The sequence below is a fragment of the Pavona decussata genome, unplaced genomic scaffold (genome assembly GCF_977016875.1).
Source record: "Pavona decussata unplaced genomic scaffold, jaPavDecu1.1 SCAFFOLD_133, whole genome shotgun sequence".
Lineage (NCBI taxonomy): Eukaryota > Metazoa > Cnidaria > Anthozoa > Scleractinia > Agariciidae > Pavona > Pavona decussata.
Genome location: NW_028145546.1, coordinates 2,954,227 through 2,969,698, shown reverse-complemented (window position 1 = coordinate 2,969,698; position 15,472 = coordinate 2,954,227). Strand labels below are relative to the sequence as shown.

Genomic DNA, 15,472 nt, shown 5'->3' with positions numbered 1-15,472 from the left:
GGCTATCCCGCCTTCGCTAACAACAAGAGGTCACTTGATGAGCGACAACAACTCCATAGGACATTACAGAAACACCATATTCATTGACCTCGAAACCGGTCCTAAATTGAACATTGTCCATAAGCTACAACAGAACTAAATATAAGTCGAGAGATGCAATTTCCGTGTCGAAACAATTAGCCACGTAAGGTCGCCGAATCGTAATATAGCAAGACAAGTGTCACTTGCAACGATTCGGACTTGCCTCGTTCATCGTGAAGCAATTCTGACAGGAGTAAGAGGGGCAGCTTTCTGGAAAACAGTCACAAAACCTGAGACTCTAAAACTGTCGCCTTTGTCGCTCTTGAGTTTTTTGTTTAACATACACGTTTGATAGTTCGCCCCTCACAGTTTGAGGCCTTGTATCAAACGTTCCCGAAAGTTTTGTTCGAATGCCAACGTCAAACGCAATATTCTCAAGGTGGAATAATAATTGAGACAACTTCACTACCACAGAACACCTGTAACAAAAATAGCAACTTCATGTCGCAAAATTGGAAGCAGACGAAATACCGGAGTTGTGGCATTGTTTAACCACCGAAATATTTTTGAAAACAGGAAGATGTTTACACAGCCATCTTTCGGACTAACGGACAACATCCACGCCTCACGATACAATTTTAACACTTGCTATTCATTTAATCCAGTTAATTTTCGAATGAAAAAGAGTATAGGTCCTTGTAATAGTTAAGAGCTTCGATAGACAAATTCTAAATAAAAACTGCAAGATTCGCTCGGCTGCCCAATTATTTTAACAAATTGGTCTTCCTGTAGTCGCGTATTTTACCGGCGTCAAAAGAAGGTCGATAAATTTGCCATAATCACCTCGATCAAGGTGTATAAAACAAAGGGAAATAAATGATTTGTTTCTGTTATTTACTGGATAGAAGATATATCTTGACCTATGCCGCCCCAAACTAAATAACTCTCATTTATATTATGCAACTGTAAGCGATAAAATTTCTTTCTATCCAGACAACATGAAGCAATGAAATCAGTGATGACCAACTTCGAAATAACACTGAGACATCACAGCTATTAAAATGACTCTTTAATTTTGTATTATTTCATTTACCATGTCTTGGACATCAATTTCTTAATACACACACACAGCTAGTAAGGACAATCACTCGGTTGCTTTCAGCAACATGGCCATGTCTGGCCCAAAACACATCGATCAAACGTCGCTTGAACTCAGTCCAGTTCGACGGTTGAAAAAATACTTTAACATATAGCTACGCTACCTGTCTCATACGTAGTAAAAATAACTATTCTATACAACTTCTATCTTACAACGAGCTTCGCGAAAAGCCAGTGTGATCGTCTAAATTGAACCGAAACTTATTTACATAAGACAGTTTACTTCGAACATTCAGTCACTATATATCAAAATCAATACCTATTTTGCTTCACCTTTTGGAACAGTCTGTTCCATTCTGTCTCCACTGCAAATACTTATAAAATACTGTAAGCTCCTTCAAGTACAACAAATATCTCTATAAATTTCTACCTAAAAAAGGATTAGAATAGGACTAGAAGGTTTTAAGGCTTGAAGCCGGTATTCTCCTAACAAATTCTGAGCAAGACGGAAACGTTTAGTGTTCTTTTGAAGAACGAACGCATAAGCTTGGATGAGCTAACTTGGAGCTGGAAGGAACGCAAAACACCCTGCTTTGTTGCGACTGCTCTATGAGCAAGGCAGGTAAGGCCAGCTTGTTGGCGTTCCGGACAATAACATATCCCTAAGGAGAGTCTCGATTGGAGTTTTACCTACGAGACGAACAAAGAAGAGCTGCTCCACGATGGACGAATTGATGCTTCGCAGCGAAGGCAGCCTCAATAACAGTTTTCCAAAGCGAGTCGGTTGGTTGGGGTACTGGTTTCTTGTGTACTCCTCAAGAGCACACTGGGTTTTCTCTTGAAGGCTCTCGATGTACTGGGGGTCAGTTAGACCGGACGCATCTGTGAAAACACAATTATACTCCGTGACATTGCCATAAACGTGAACGTAATCTCGGCTGAGCTAGAGGCGGGGAAACGCACACCCTTAAAAGGTGCATTACTATTAATTTACCGCAATGGAGCAAGCGACGTTAATCTTCAAAGACAGAGTTATAAATAAAATATTAAAATGTTCCACAAACATTGAAACTCTCTTCAGGACTGGCTTACCTGAAGTAAACAACACAATGGCTTTGAGGCAGGCAAACTCTGCGGCGTCCACGTGGAGATTTCGGTACTTCTCGACCTGTTCTTGGAAAATTCTAACATTATCCATAAACGTAACCATTCTGTCTGGAGACATATGGTTCGAGTGGATACCGGCAGAGGCAAGGAGTGGAGCAACTTGTAGAGGCATGGGACATTGGGCTGCATTGAGTACAAACAACTCACTCCAAACTAACCGAAGTAGCGCCACTTGATCTGTAACAGCTAGATCTGGAAAGAAGGGGATGTTGCGAGCCCATTCCACTGCACTAAACAGCAAACGAGCTGCCAATTCGCAGATGTTTTCGATGCCCATTATTCCACACGGCATGTTCATACCCTGTTGGAATCTCGTAGTGGGGTAAGGCTCTGCCCGCAGAAGAAGGCTGATAAAACCGGACAAGAATGAATGGCCATTCGCAACATCGTTGCCGTTCAGCGCTGAGTGTTGCGGACTTGGTTGCGGCACTTGTGTTGGAGGGATGCGACCTCGTTGGACGGCTGTCGAGAAAAGGTGAAAAGGTTCATTCAACATATTACACACACACCTCCAATGAATACTTACTATCTACAGGCGGCCAAGTGAGCCACACGGATTTGTAAGTGTTCAACTAAAATTTCTCACCCGTACCCTCGCGTCTCATGCCGACTTTGATACACTTTCTCAGCCGACAATACTGGCACTGATTGCGGTGATGCTGATCAATGGGGCAATTACGCGAAGCCCGGCAAGTGTAGCTGAGGTTACGGCGAACGCTGCGCTTGAAGAAAGACTTGCAGCCCTCACAGGTGAATACTCCATAGTGCTTGCCTGAAGACTTGTCCCCACAAACGGCACACTCCACTTGCTGCACATTTTTCTCCGCCGATTCTTCTAACGGTTCTGTCTTCTCCGCGCACCACGTTTGAGCAGGAACCCCGGCCATACCACCCGGCAAATTAGGACTGTGGATATAATTACAATCCAACAGTTAGCGGTGTTTCGAGTTCGCGCGCGAGCACGAGCCCATAGCGGTTTCCGTGATCGCTTGGTTCGCAAAGGCGAATCATTGTAAGCTGTTATTTTTAATTTATGAATTCTAAACCGAATTGCTACCCGCGTTAACTTACTTGACTTAAAATCCGTTTTTTTACGCAGCTAAGTGGCATATGTAGGTTGTAAGCGGCGGCCGGAGAGAGGAGACGTACACAAGCGCTGAACAGTGCCTTGCTATGTAAAAACATCAATCGTGTCATGTCTGAAAAGGCTGAACTTTGACATAATCTGTTGAAAATGTCGGGTTTCCGTGGAAACCAATTCTATATATGGTAAGCCTGTCAAAATTGGGTTCAAGGGCTCTTTAAGTTGTGACTCAGAAATTGCCCCGGGGCTTAGAGAACGCTCTGCCTGACTGCAGCCATTTGTCACGAAGGTAAAATGATTGGCCAAACTCACCTTGTTTCGCCACGACGAGCACTTTTGTCTAAGCGCCAGTAATCGAGGTTTAATTTTAAGTCTGTGCGGCGAGTAGCTCACGCTGTTTAATAACTGCCTTGGGCGATGTAGGACCCGCAAAAAAACAATTTACAAGTCAGATTAAGAAATTATCTAGGCAGCTTGCGATGCACAAACGAAGTTCGCATGACAAGGACACGTGAGAGCTTTATTGAGTAAACAGCAATTTAACACCTCGGCATGCGTGTGTGAAAACAGATATCACGAAACGCAAAAACGGGCGACACGCACTTGAAACACCGCTCAGCAAGTTGCTTGAGCCTTCCTTTTGGTGACTTGTTTTGTTGATAGTCACGCTAGAAGATACAATAGCGTATATTCCCTCCCCTTGTGTGCCCTTCACTCGAGGCCTTTGTTCAGGAAAGATAGAAAAATGTCCATTTGACCCGCACCTGACAATTGGACATCGACTGTCATCGAACAGTGAATTAAATGACAAGCCTTGATAACGGATCAGGAGATTGCAGTTGGATAATTTTCACTTTGCCTAAGTCATACGCCAGGACACGCAACCTTTGGATATTTACATAAGCATAATACATTGTATTGTTTTAAATCCCGGTCAATGTTGCAATTCACTAGGTAGCTAGAAGTGGTCGGAGCCGAGATATCATGAAAATATATGGCCGCTCGATCGACTAAACGAGATTCTTGTCGATGTAACGAATCCTTTTTTTCACAAGAGAGGAGGAAAAATGATTTGCAGATAATTTGCATAATTAAGCCGCGAGAAATGCCAAGTTGATGCTACCAAACAAAGGTGTTTACTGAATTTGACTGACCGCCCGCTATCATTCACCCCAATTCCTAATATAATTACCTCGAGTCACGCAAATTTCACTGTTTGAAGTAACATATTCAGAGGATTAATTTTAACTACTCTTGGTAGAAAATGACCCATATTCACTGGAAAAGTCACTTTGAATTTTTTTGTAATAAAACTACAGCGTCTAAACAACGCTGAACTCGAGCGCGCCGGGTAATTTTTACAGTCGGATTCTGTAGCGTTTCCCAGACAAAGAGTCGCTTCGTTGCATTCTTATAATAGCTCGCATTTCGCGCGGATAAAATTGCACCATTATGAAAACACTAAAAGCTGATGATAATAGCTCAAAGACAGCTCGATGAATTGTGTTTATACAAAATAATGTTTAACCTTGACACGCGAAAAGGGAGGTCCTAAGTTCTTGTTTTACGTGCGAAACTATACTCGACTTCCGCAGAAATAGTAACCGAATATAAGCGCTGCAAAAATTTCGACTTCTTTATTTCGGCTCGTGCTTTATAAAGGATATCAAGATGTGGACAGGCCGTTAAAATTATCAAACGATGAAACCGCAATTAACCTATCCTGTTCGTATATTTCCCCCGAAATATCTGTCGTTTCGTCCAAGGTTTGCCGACGAGTTTAATGAGGTCACAAGATTATTGTTGTGCTCGATTATGTGGTTCGCATGGCGTGCTTCATCTATTTTAACGTGAAACGCATATTTCCGGGTTTCTTTTATTTCTCTCAGTTCTTTTTATACTAACCGTTCAGTTTTATAAAGTTCGTTGTTGAATACATTTGCGTCATCAAAATAAATAATCATTCAGACATTGTTTGCCAGCCAGCGCGGAAATTGTATTTCGGACGAGGGCAACATAATAACAACCTGGGTAAAAGTATAATGTACTTGGGTCAAATGAAATTTCAACATGTTAGTGGCAAAGGTTGAAACATTTAACAATCTAAATATAAAAATCAATCAAGGTTTACTGAGAAGGAAATACCACTTAAGTTTGGGTCAAAGAGGTTTTCATTTGTAGATCGTGACTTTCGTCAATTGAAGATCGTGACAGAATGTTGAACTCTTGCGCAATGGATCTTTAACCGCAGACTTCCTTGTTTGAAAAAAAAGGAACTCAAATCCTGTTATGTAAACAAACATGTCATAGGAGAAGGCCTCGACACGTGAAATCAGTGTGTCGGTTTCGACTGTTAAGGATCTCTAGATGGATTTAAGTGTGGCCATTTAAATTAGCGCAATGCGCACCTGTTTGATCTTCAAGTAAATTTATTTTAAGTCAGTTGCACATGGTAAGAGAAACGAAATCGGTACCACCAAATTCTTTTTTTAATTATTGCTGTTTTTGGAGAGCTCTATTTCTATACACTATATAGATTATAAAGTACGGGATTCTGTTGCGTTGTTTGAAATGACCACTTTTCGCTGTGCCTTATAAAGTTTTTCTGTGATAACATGAATAAAGCCTTACGCTTTTTTTTTCAGAATTTAATGTTCGAATAATGTGTATATAGCAGAATCCCACTAACTCGAACAAAATCCGACTTCCCCTGGATTTTCAGTCAGAGTTACGGTGAACGGCAAACGGCGAAAAAGGACCACGTGATCATGTTTACCCTACATTTGCTCCCTGTTTTCAGTTTTTCGGTAAAATTGAGTAGTTTTGTGCTAGAATTATTTTGCACTATTCGGCTCTTCTACGTCCTAATGTTTTCAAGAAAACATAAACGCGAATCTCGCGTTTGGCGTAAACGCGTTTCTAAATCGAACTCCCCAAAGTCGAACTAACCTCTTTTTTTTACCCAGATAACTTGAACTCTTTTCTAAAAACTTCCGTTAGTAACCCTCAAAATGTCAGAACATGGCTGGCTGCCGTGTCGAAATCTTTATTCTTTAATCTTTGTTTATGAGGTAAATTGTAATACATGGAAACGTGATAAAACCACGATATTTTGTTAACAGAATACTTGAAATTCAACACCAATCCCGCCAACACGAACCCCCGCTAACTCGAACTATTTTTTGTTTACCACCTTGGGAGTTCAAATTAACGTGGAGCTATTGTATTTATAAATATCCCGTCGACAATACACCAAATACGTGTTATTGACTGGAACGCTTCTTTGGCTCAAGGTCGCCAAAACAGCGGCAAAATAATTAAACATCTTGACGAAAATTCCGGGCCAGAGAAGTATCTAATCTGAATTTTTTTTTGCTTGGTGACAAACCATTTCTGTTTAAACTAACCAAATGCATTTACCATAAAAATTAAAGATTTTAGAATCTAGCCGGTTTTCAAAATAACGAAGAACTTCAAACCTGTTGATAAACGTTATGTACAAATGTTCTTTCATGCTGCTGTCCAAGTATCGTGCCAGATTGAGAACTACCTCTAAACCTCTAAACTAGATTATTGAATTTGCCTCTTCCCCCCCCCCCCACAGGAGAGTCACGTGACCTTAATAACAACGCACATGCTTACATGATGGGGTTTCCTCGTTTCCGCAGGCGTAGCCCCATGGCGCAGTACCTGTTTACAAGCCAGCGAGCGAGGTGATAGTTGCTTCGTACACCTGCTCGTAAAGTCTTATTTCGATGTTATAAAAACGGTAGAAATGAAGAAATCTCGAACACCAGCCACCAAAAATTGGCGATCATGTGGAAAGAAACTTCTGCGATAGCTTGCGCGGATTCTCGCAAACGGTTGCTGGAGATAACTATTTACGATCATTTGCGATTACTCACATGCTAAACAAATAGGAAATCGCAACAAGTCATAAAACAACTTTTTACGTAATGATGTTTAGCTTCATTTGAAGCAAGGTATAGGTTCTGAAATCTTTAACACCAAATTTCCTGTTTTGAAAAACAAAGATACACGAAAAATTGATCTCATCAAAATGCATCGACTACCGGATTAAGACTGCCCAAAGAAGACTTCCTGTTTTCAAAACAAATATGAGTTAATAATCTTAAAAGTAATCAGTTTTGCTTCTTCAAACCATATTAAGCCAAAATAAACAACTCAAAAAAGAAACATTTCGACAATATTTTCACAATGTTAACTGAGCAATTGAGCTGCTTAAAATACATCACTTCTCGACAATCTTGGATTACGTAACATTTTTTTTTTATATTTTCTTTGGCCTTTTAGAAACTTTAGTTTCCTAAATACCAAGGTGAATCTACAGGTAACACTATTCAATGCTAATAAATCTTTTCATTTCTGATTACAGTTACAGACACACACCATAGTGTGACGTATTGAGTCTGTGGATAAAATCTATCTGAAAGTCAAGTACAAACGGTAAACAAAAATGTTAGCACTGTTTTTTTTAAGAGCTTTGTTCCCTTCAAACAAACTAAAACCAAAATAAATTACTAAAAATGAAACAGCTCAGTTTATGAAAAGATTTTCCAAAACAATATTAAAGGAAATTGGTCTCCTTTCAAGATGTCTAATTTCATAACTTCTTGACTGGCTCTTTCATATTTTCTTCTTGCCTTTAGAGACTACCGTTGGCTTGGTACAAGCCAGTATATTACTACTGTCAGTATTTAATGCTAATAAACCTTTTCATTCTTAAAGACAACTGTTGGTCTGAAAGTGTGGTTCAACTTTACGGAGTGGTAAGGGCGTCCCACTCTTAATTATCGCTAGTTTAAGATTGGATGGATGGATGGATGGTTTATTTTTCTTGGTAGACCAATTCCTCAGCTACACTTTTAAATAGCCAGCTGGCCAGCCTCCTGCCAGCTGGAATTCTTAACTATGTTACTTCAAATATTTCTTTCTGTCCGCTATCAAAACCCCAGGAAATGGGAGAAGATAATTAAGTATATTATCATTATTCTTATTGTTTCATTGTTATTATTGTTATTATTACTTTTTGAGTCGGTATATAAAATGGATAAAATCGGCCTGGAAAAAAAAAATATATTAACAGTCTTTTTTAAGAGATTTGTTTCCTTCAAACCATCTAGAACTAAAATAAATGTCTAAAAATGGAACAACTCGGAAACATTTTCATAAAACAATGTTAATGCAAATCTGCTTAAAAAAAATGGATCTTCTCTCGAAATGTCATTTACATAACTTATTTATTGGCACTTTTCACATTTTCGTTATTCATTTAGCAACCACCGTTAGCTAAAATCAACCGATATATAATTGTTGGTATTAGTAAATGCTAATAAACCTTTTCATTCCTAAAGACAAATGTTATACACGCGGTATGGTTTGACTTTTTGACTCGGTCTGTGAATAAAATCGGCTCAAAAGTTAAGCGGAGCAGGTGAAAGCTATCTTCATATTAATAGCATCAGTTACAGGCAGTTAAATATATGAATTAAAATGTCCCACCTGTTTAAAGAGGCCATAGGCATATGTGTTGAATGGCTGTTGTAAGGTACCTCCTGTGATCAGGGAAAACTAGATAGGACAGAAATACTCTAAAAACTAAGTACTGTCAGGTGCGTTGCTGCTAACAAGAAGAAATTCTAAAAATTTCTTTGAGGCGGGCGCGGGCTGCTGTTCGAAACATTTGGGTTCAAGGAGATAAAGATTCCACTTCAAGTGTTTTTGTTTTATGTCACTTCGGGCTAAGTTCATATATTAACTGAACAATGAGAAAAATAAAGAAAATTAAAAGGGTGCGTCTAAATCGACCCCAAGTGAGCTGTCGACAACAAAAGGATTTCGTATATATTCAAGACAAAGAGAGGTACTGATGGCCGCGGAGAGATAAGGAAGTTTTCTTCGAGGCCAAGTTCATATTTCTAAATCTAAAACAAAAATCAAGTAGAAAGGAGGAAACAGAAAACGCAAAACTGAAAAGAAGTGAAGAACTTTGAATGATGAGATACCAGGGGAACGAACTACCCAACTACTTTACTTTGAATGGGCACACTTGTACTTTGGGATTTCATCCACACCACAGATTCAAAAGTTAGAACCGAACTGCCTTGTACAGCATAATAGACAGCACCAAATAAAAATACTGGCTAGTAGCTTTCACCTGAACTGATGGACCGGAAACGTTTATCATGCACCGCTTCAAAACATTAGAATTAAACATTACAGTACCACAGCAACATATTATCTTACCAGAAGATTACCAAATTTAAGGAAAGTGCCTCCTTTTGCAGCTACTGGGAATACTTTCTTCGTACCTCGGGATGTGCGTACTAAAAATATTTTTGCGCGGTTTCTGATTATGCGGGAGAAGCAGATCTTAACAAGGATTGCTGGTATCCGAAAAAAAAAAAATTGGGGTTAACCACGCATATTTCAGAGATACTTACGCTTCCATTTGGAAAAAAACAGCATACATTGTTATGTGTTTGAAGCTTTGTGTAATTAAATGGGGATTTGATTCGAGTCAAAAGATTAAACGATTAGGTCAAGTTAGTCCATTAAGTCATGCAACTTGCTGTGTTTTCAAGTTTGATTCGAGTTAATAAAGCCTCAACTGTTATGCTTTAATAATAACTATTATTAAGAAAGAGTATTTACACGGACAAAATTCTTTGGAAACACTTCACAACTGAACAATACTGAGCAAAATGGAGTGGATACCTGAATTTCTGTTGGCCAAAAAGGAACTTCAATGTTTCACATGTTATAAAATGTTCCACGAAATACGCGCGCTACGATTGACAAGACATTTTATAAAAGAAGTAATATAAAAGTTGTGGAATAAGATGAGTAATTCCATAATAAGAATTATATTTAATTAAAAAGGAAACTTGAGGGTAAAAGTCCAGCCGGAGTTTGAAAGCGCGCGCCAATACCGGGACATTTCTATAAAATGGATCAAAAATAACATTGTCCTCGCGCATTGTTGAGATACAAACACTTAGGAATTTTTAAGAACAGTCGAGAAGTGCTAAGGGAGGCAAGAGCCGTTGTTCCGTCGCCCGCCTGCTTATATAACTCAACGCCTGATGTACGCGGCGCGTTTTTTATTCCTTTGTTAAACGCCTGAGTAATGTATTAGTTGGATTATGTAATTGAAAGAGGATATTCAATTAATTTTTTAGTTCAGCCTGACCTGGTCGTGTTAAACCCTTTTAACTGAGTTATAATTGCCACGACCAGTCCAGTGAAATTTTAAGAGTTCTGAATTGAATTGTTCAGGAAGTAGACATCAATACACTTGTATTAAAACCTTGAAGTTGCCTCGTTTTTACGTCCAATGAAAATCAATCATTTGGAAATAGACATTCTACACCTGTATGAAGTTGCCTCGTTTTTACGTCCAATGAAAATCAATCATTTGGAAATAGACATTCGTACACCTGTATGAAGTTGCCTCGCTTTTACGTCTAGACGAAAATCAATCACGTGTTTTCTCGAGATATCCTTGGTTGATTTTTGTTCGGTCACTTACATTTTGTTTTCAAATTCCCAACCTTTCTTTTCCAAAACAAAATCTCCTACACAAAAACAACGAAACACGTCGGGTATACAACAATGTTGAAGTGCGCAAAAACAAACAGGCAAAACAAAAACAAATAAAAAGTGTTTCATTAAATTACTAGTAAACAACGACAAACAAACAAATCTGATCTTAAAACAATAAGATGCTCTTTTCTCAGTTTGTCCCAAAAAGCTAGCTCAGAACAAAATTAGGCGGTACACTATAAATCCGCGCGTTCCGAAACAGCCTGTTTGGATTTTGTTTCCAAAGTTGCAAAAATGTTCATTTATATAATTATCCCCGTCGCCCAGTCGTTGTACTTATCAGTAGGGGTCAACAACTATTTATCTTGAACTAAAATTCTTTTATCACGTCTAGAGGAAATATGACTCTTACAAATCTTCATTGACCACAAAAGGTCATAAAGTGCAAAGCTCTGTAAAAACATGTTGCGTGCATAACCGATCGGCATTTCAAAACCTGGCACTGATTGTCCCATCCATCGAAGACATCTCGTTTTCTCCCCAAATTTTTTTGACCTGTTTCGGATCGTTTGAAATCTATTTTTAATTTTTTGGCTTGGCTTTCTCTTTGAGGTTTGCGTTCCTTAAATTCCATATTTATTGCGTACTGCTCATTGTCATAATGTTCCGGTAGGAATTAATTCGTAATTGTTGGCTTGGAAATCGATCCCCCACATCCACATAGAGAAATCTGGCAAAATTAATCTAAACGTTACGAATTTTTGGAATGTTTCGAAATATTGACCAAAAATAGCATAAAGTGCCGACAATTAAACAATAAGGCATTTTATTTGGGAGCTTAAATTATTGCTCTACAGCCTTTGTTTTGCAATACTATATTATATAATTCATACTTTTTTTTTGCTTTTGCTCTCTGTCAATGTACGTTTAGACACATGCATGAGAGCAAGTATTGAAATTCTGATGTTTGATCATGGACCTTCGCAGACAGTTTCATAAGATAATTACGTATACTGAACAGTTGCAAATCGATTTCTAGTTTCATTTGAAGAACTCTTGAATGCTGATATCCACGTCTCAAAAGTTGAAATAGAATTGTTCTGAAAGGTCTGCAGGCAAAATAAACAAAATAACAAAAGTTCTCGTCCTTTGCCACCCTTTTCCTAATACTCCAGCAAACTTTAGAGCGACGACAAAGATGTGTTCATATCAACAGATCCTATCGAATGGTCACAATTTAGGATTTCGGGCACAGACTAAAATGTTAGAACCATCTTAACAATTCATTTGGATTGCACTTGTACAGAATAATCAACAGTTTATTCAGAAAACCACCTTGTATAGCTTACTGTGATAAACAGTGCCCCGGAAAAGTACAGCTCAATAGCTTTGATTTGAACGACCATGATTTCATGTTCCGACACAAAGCACCCCACCCCGGAACAGCATACCAAAAAAGACTACAGTATCAGAATGTTCTGGTAGCTTTCCAATACATAAATGATAGCAACATGTTGGGATTTCCCAGCCGGAATTCAAAGCCCCTTACATCAAGAGCTTTCACTTCCAAGGGCTAAGCACAACACGTGAGCGCTACAACTCCACAGACTCCAAAGCTAAGTTAGAACCGCTCTGTCTGCAACACTTTATAGAGGCCATGATAAACAGCACATCGATTTGTACCTCAAAATAGCCTGCCTTTAGATCAGATCACCAAAATACAGACTACAGCCTTACTGACAAGCTTTGGCAACTCCACAGGACATAAGTATCACAGATGTGCTCATCGAAATATTTCACCTTTTTGCATACGACCTCATTAGATGGGCACCATTACATAACATAGCTATTAACAATGTCAAAAGAGGCTGGCCTTAAAATAACATTGCATTACTTTGCATTTTGCCAACATGACAGGGAAGATAAGGTATATAGTAACACTGAACTAATTCATCATCATTAAACTAAACTTACCAGCTCAATATGAAGGATGAAGCAACTATTTGCCTTAAATATCCTAATGAAATGAATTACACTACCTCTACTCAAACAACTAAATGTAACAGAGTAGAGATAAAGAGTGCAGGATCGGAATAAATGCAAATTGATGAACAAAACTAATAAACGATAAGCGAGGGTACAGGTAAAGTCGAGTTTCACGTTCCCCGTTTGATTTACCACCTTGCCCTCCCCCCGTGAGTACACCACCCCACCGAAAAAACCTCATACCGTTACAGTAATATTTAATACGACGTTAACTTATTAACCTTAGAAATTTCCTTGTTTTTCGTATCTAAAACAAAGAGCAAACGACAAGATCAAGACAAGTGTCACTACGAGCCGTTTTTTTCCCAGTAAGTGAGCTCTAACTACTCGTTAAATTAACGCGTACCTTTCAATATGAATTCTTCACCAAACGTCTGCTTTTTATCAACCATTTTTTTTTTGGCGGCGGCAGGGCAAAACCCATAACGGAAGTCTAAAATAAATCGGTGTAACATATATTGCTGATGAAAAAAGAGACGGGAATTGTGTAATGCGATACAGCTCAAAGTCTTTCTCTTTCAACGCCCCCGTGATCTGCACGGACTTATTAAATTTCTGACTCGGTTTATTCTAATTCCACACTCAGAACACAGACTTTGAAACTTCCTGGAAACTCAAAAGAGTTCCAATAAATAAAACGACGCATCAAGATTGATGTTTAAGCTGTGCTTGTGCAACCTTGGCTAAATAAAATTTATCGTGAGTACTTGACAACATTGTCTGACAATTTGCCCTTCGTCTGGCCAGAACTCTTTATTAGGTCGGGTCTTTTCCGAATTAAATAATTTAGAAGTTGTACACTGTCACGCTCATGTGCAAACTCGGAATAAACCTACTTCTAATATTTCACTTTTCTTTGCGCACCGAAAGAGCCACATGATTAGAGAAGCCGAGCTCGGGTGCTTCAATTCCGACACTGAATTCAGCAGTGATACATTTGAAGTTCGAAATAAATCTGACGTCACTAGAGCAAGATGCATACAGCGCTGCGCTTGAGAAAGTTACCATTAATCAAACACTGAATTGGGTGAATTAAGCGTTGACAAAAACAGAAGCAAAAAAACCCGCCTCTCATGTTGTTAAAAAATACATGTGCAGTATAAATGATACGCAAAATAGCACCATGCATATTTGATCGACGCATCGACGTTATTTCCTTTAATTTCACCAAAAACACTTTACATTAGAAGTTTGTGGTTTTCTAGTTAAGCCAGGGCTGATATTACGTTTCTTCTTGCAGTTTTGCATGACCCAAAGGGCACAAACTACACTGATTTTAAGGGTAGTTCTAATTTTAGCGCCGTAGGGATCAAGGAACTTTGGTCACTTGTAACGCCTCAAGTAAAATTATGGCTGCTCCTTTGCGTTAGCTTACTATAGCGTTGTTAACATCTTACACCGTCACAAATTACCTTGAAGGGGTTTCTCTTTCCTGCGCCACAGCTGTTTTGAAGGTTCAAACGGTTGTTATCCTTGATCGAAGAAAAGGACGACGATCGAAGATTCGCACGAGGAAAAAGCCTCAGATCACAGATAGATCAGTTATAACTGTAATGCGATCTAAGGAGGTTGGGTCTCGTGACAGACGGAAATGACAATCGCAGGACCCGTGCAGCGCGGCGCTGCGCGGCGCGGCGAGAAATTAATATGTAACATATGGAATGCTTAGGTGAAATTTACATTAAACCCCCAAAATTGTGGACATAAAATTTGTCCGAAAATAAACCCGCCCGAAATTTTTTGTTGTCTGAAGTTTTTAACGTCCGCCGGATAAATCTTATCTTGAAACTGTGGATTTGTTATTGCAGGAGCCCATTAATGGGCTCCTGCCGTTATTGTTAGTCTACATCAGGGCGGATAGATCAGTTGATCTACATCGTGTAGTACTGAAGGCCTATCGAACAGAATAATGCAGTATTTATAGTTTCACATGAAATTGAAACAGATACATTTCTTAAAGTTCTCTTGTCATTGACTGTCTGTCATTCATTCATTCATTCATTCATTCATTTATTCATTCGTTCATTCATTCATTCATTCATTCATTCATTCATTCATTCATTCATTCATTCATTCATTCATTCATTCATTCATTCATTCATTCATTTTGCACATTATTAAAAACAAGAGAGTATGAAAAAACAAGAGAGGTCGATGAAAAAATTAATGAAAACAGGAAAAAAAATTTCAACCACTATTGTTTATCAGTTTAGTGCTCAACTTCCTCCATATTATTATCAATCACTCCATAGCAATGCTCATTTCATCCTCACTATTGTCATGTTCATGTCTACCTTGAAAGATTTTTGAAAGGAAAATTTTAAGAGTAGGACGCCAAGGAAATTACCAAACAATTAGTTGGCCAAGGGGTGGATGTCGACACTATTGACGTCAACGCAAAAATGTCAGCGATGAAGCCAATACAGGCCAAGTGGCTTATTGGCTTATACCACCACCCATAAGGAACAAAACAGTTGGCTGAGATCGAGG

At 38.8% G+C, this 15,472-nt stretch overlaps 1 protein-coding gene across 5 annotated transcripts; it reads right to left on the bottom strand.

Moving 5' to 3' along the window:
- Nucleotides 1–1,072: 1,072 nt before the first annotated feature.
- On the bottom strand, nucleotides 1,073–14,545 carry LOC146468244 (nuclear receptor subfamily 2 group F member 1-A-like). 5 transcript variants are annotated; one of them, XM_085124857.1, is made up of 4 exons: nucleotides 14,395–14,545; nucleotides 2,873–3,192; nucleotides 2,212–2,748; nucleotides 1,073–2,001 (listed from the first exon to the last, which is right to left on the bottom strand). In XM_085124857.1, the coding sequence occupies exons 2-4, from the start codon at nucleotides 3,171–3,173 to the stop codon at nucleotides 1,727–1,729; spliced, it is 1,113 nt and encodes a 370-aa protein (XP_084980983.1). In that variant the 5' UTR covers nucleotides 3,174–3,192; nucleotides 14,395–14,545; the 3' UTR covers nucleotides 1,073–1,726. The 5 variants fall into 5 exon arrangements, with proteins under 5 accessions (XP_084980983.1, XP_084980986.1, XP_084980984.1 ...); XM_085124860.1 differs by having other exon boundaries at nucleotides 2,879–3,192; nucleotides 14,395–14,544; XM_085124858.1 differs by lacking the exon at nucleotides 14,395–14,545 and adding an exon at nucleotides 3,683–3,861.
- Between the last annotated feature and the right edge of the window lie 927 nt (nucleotides 14,546–15,472).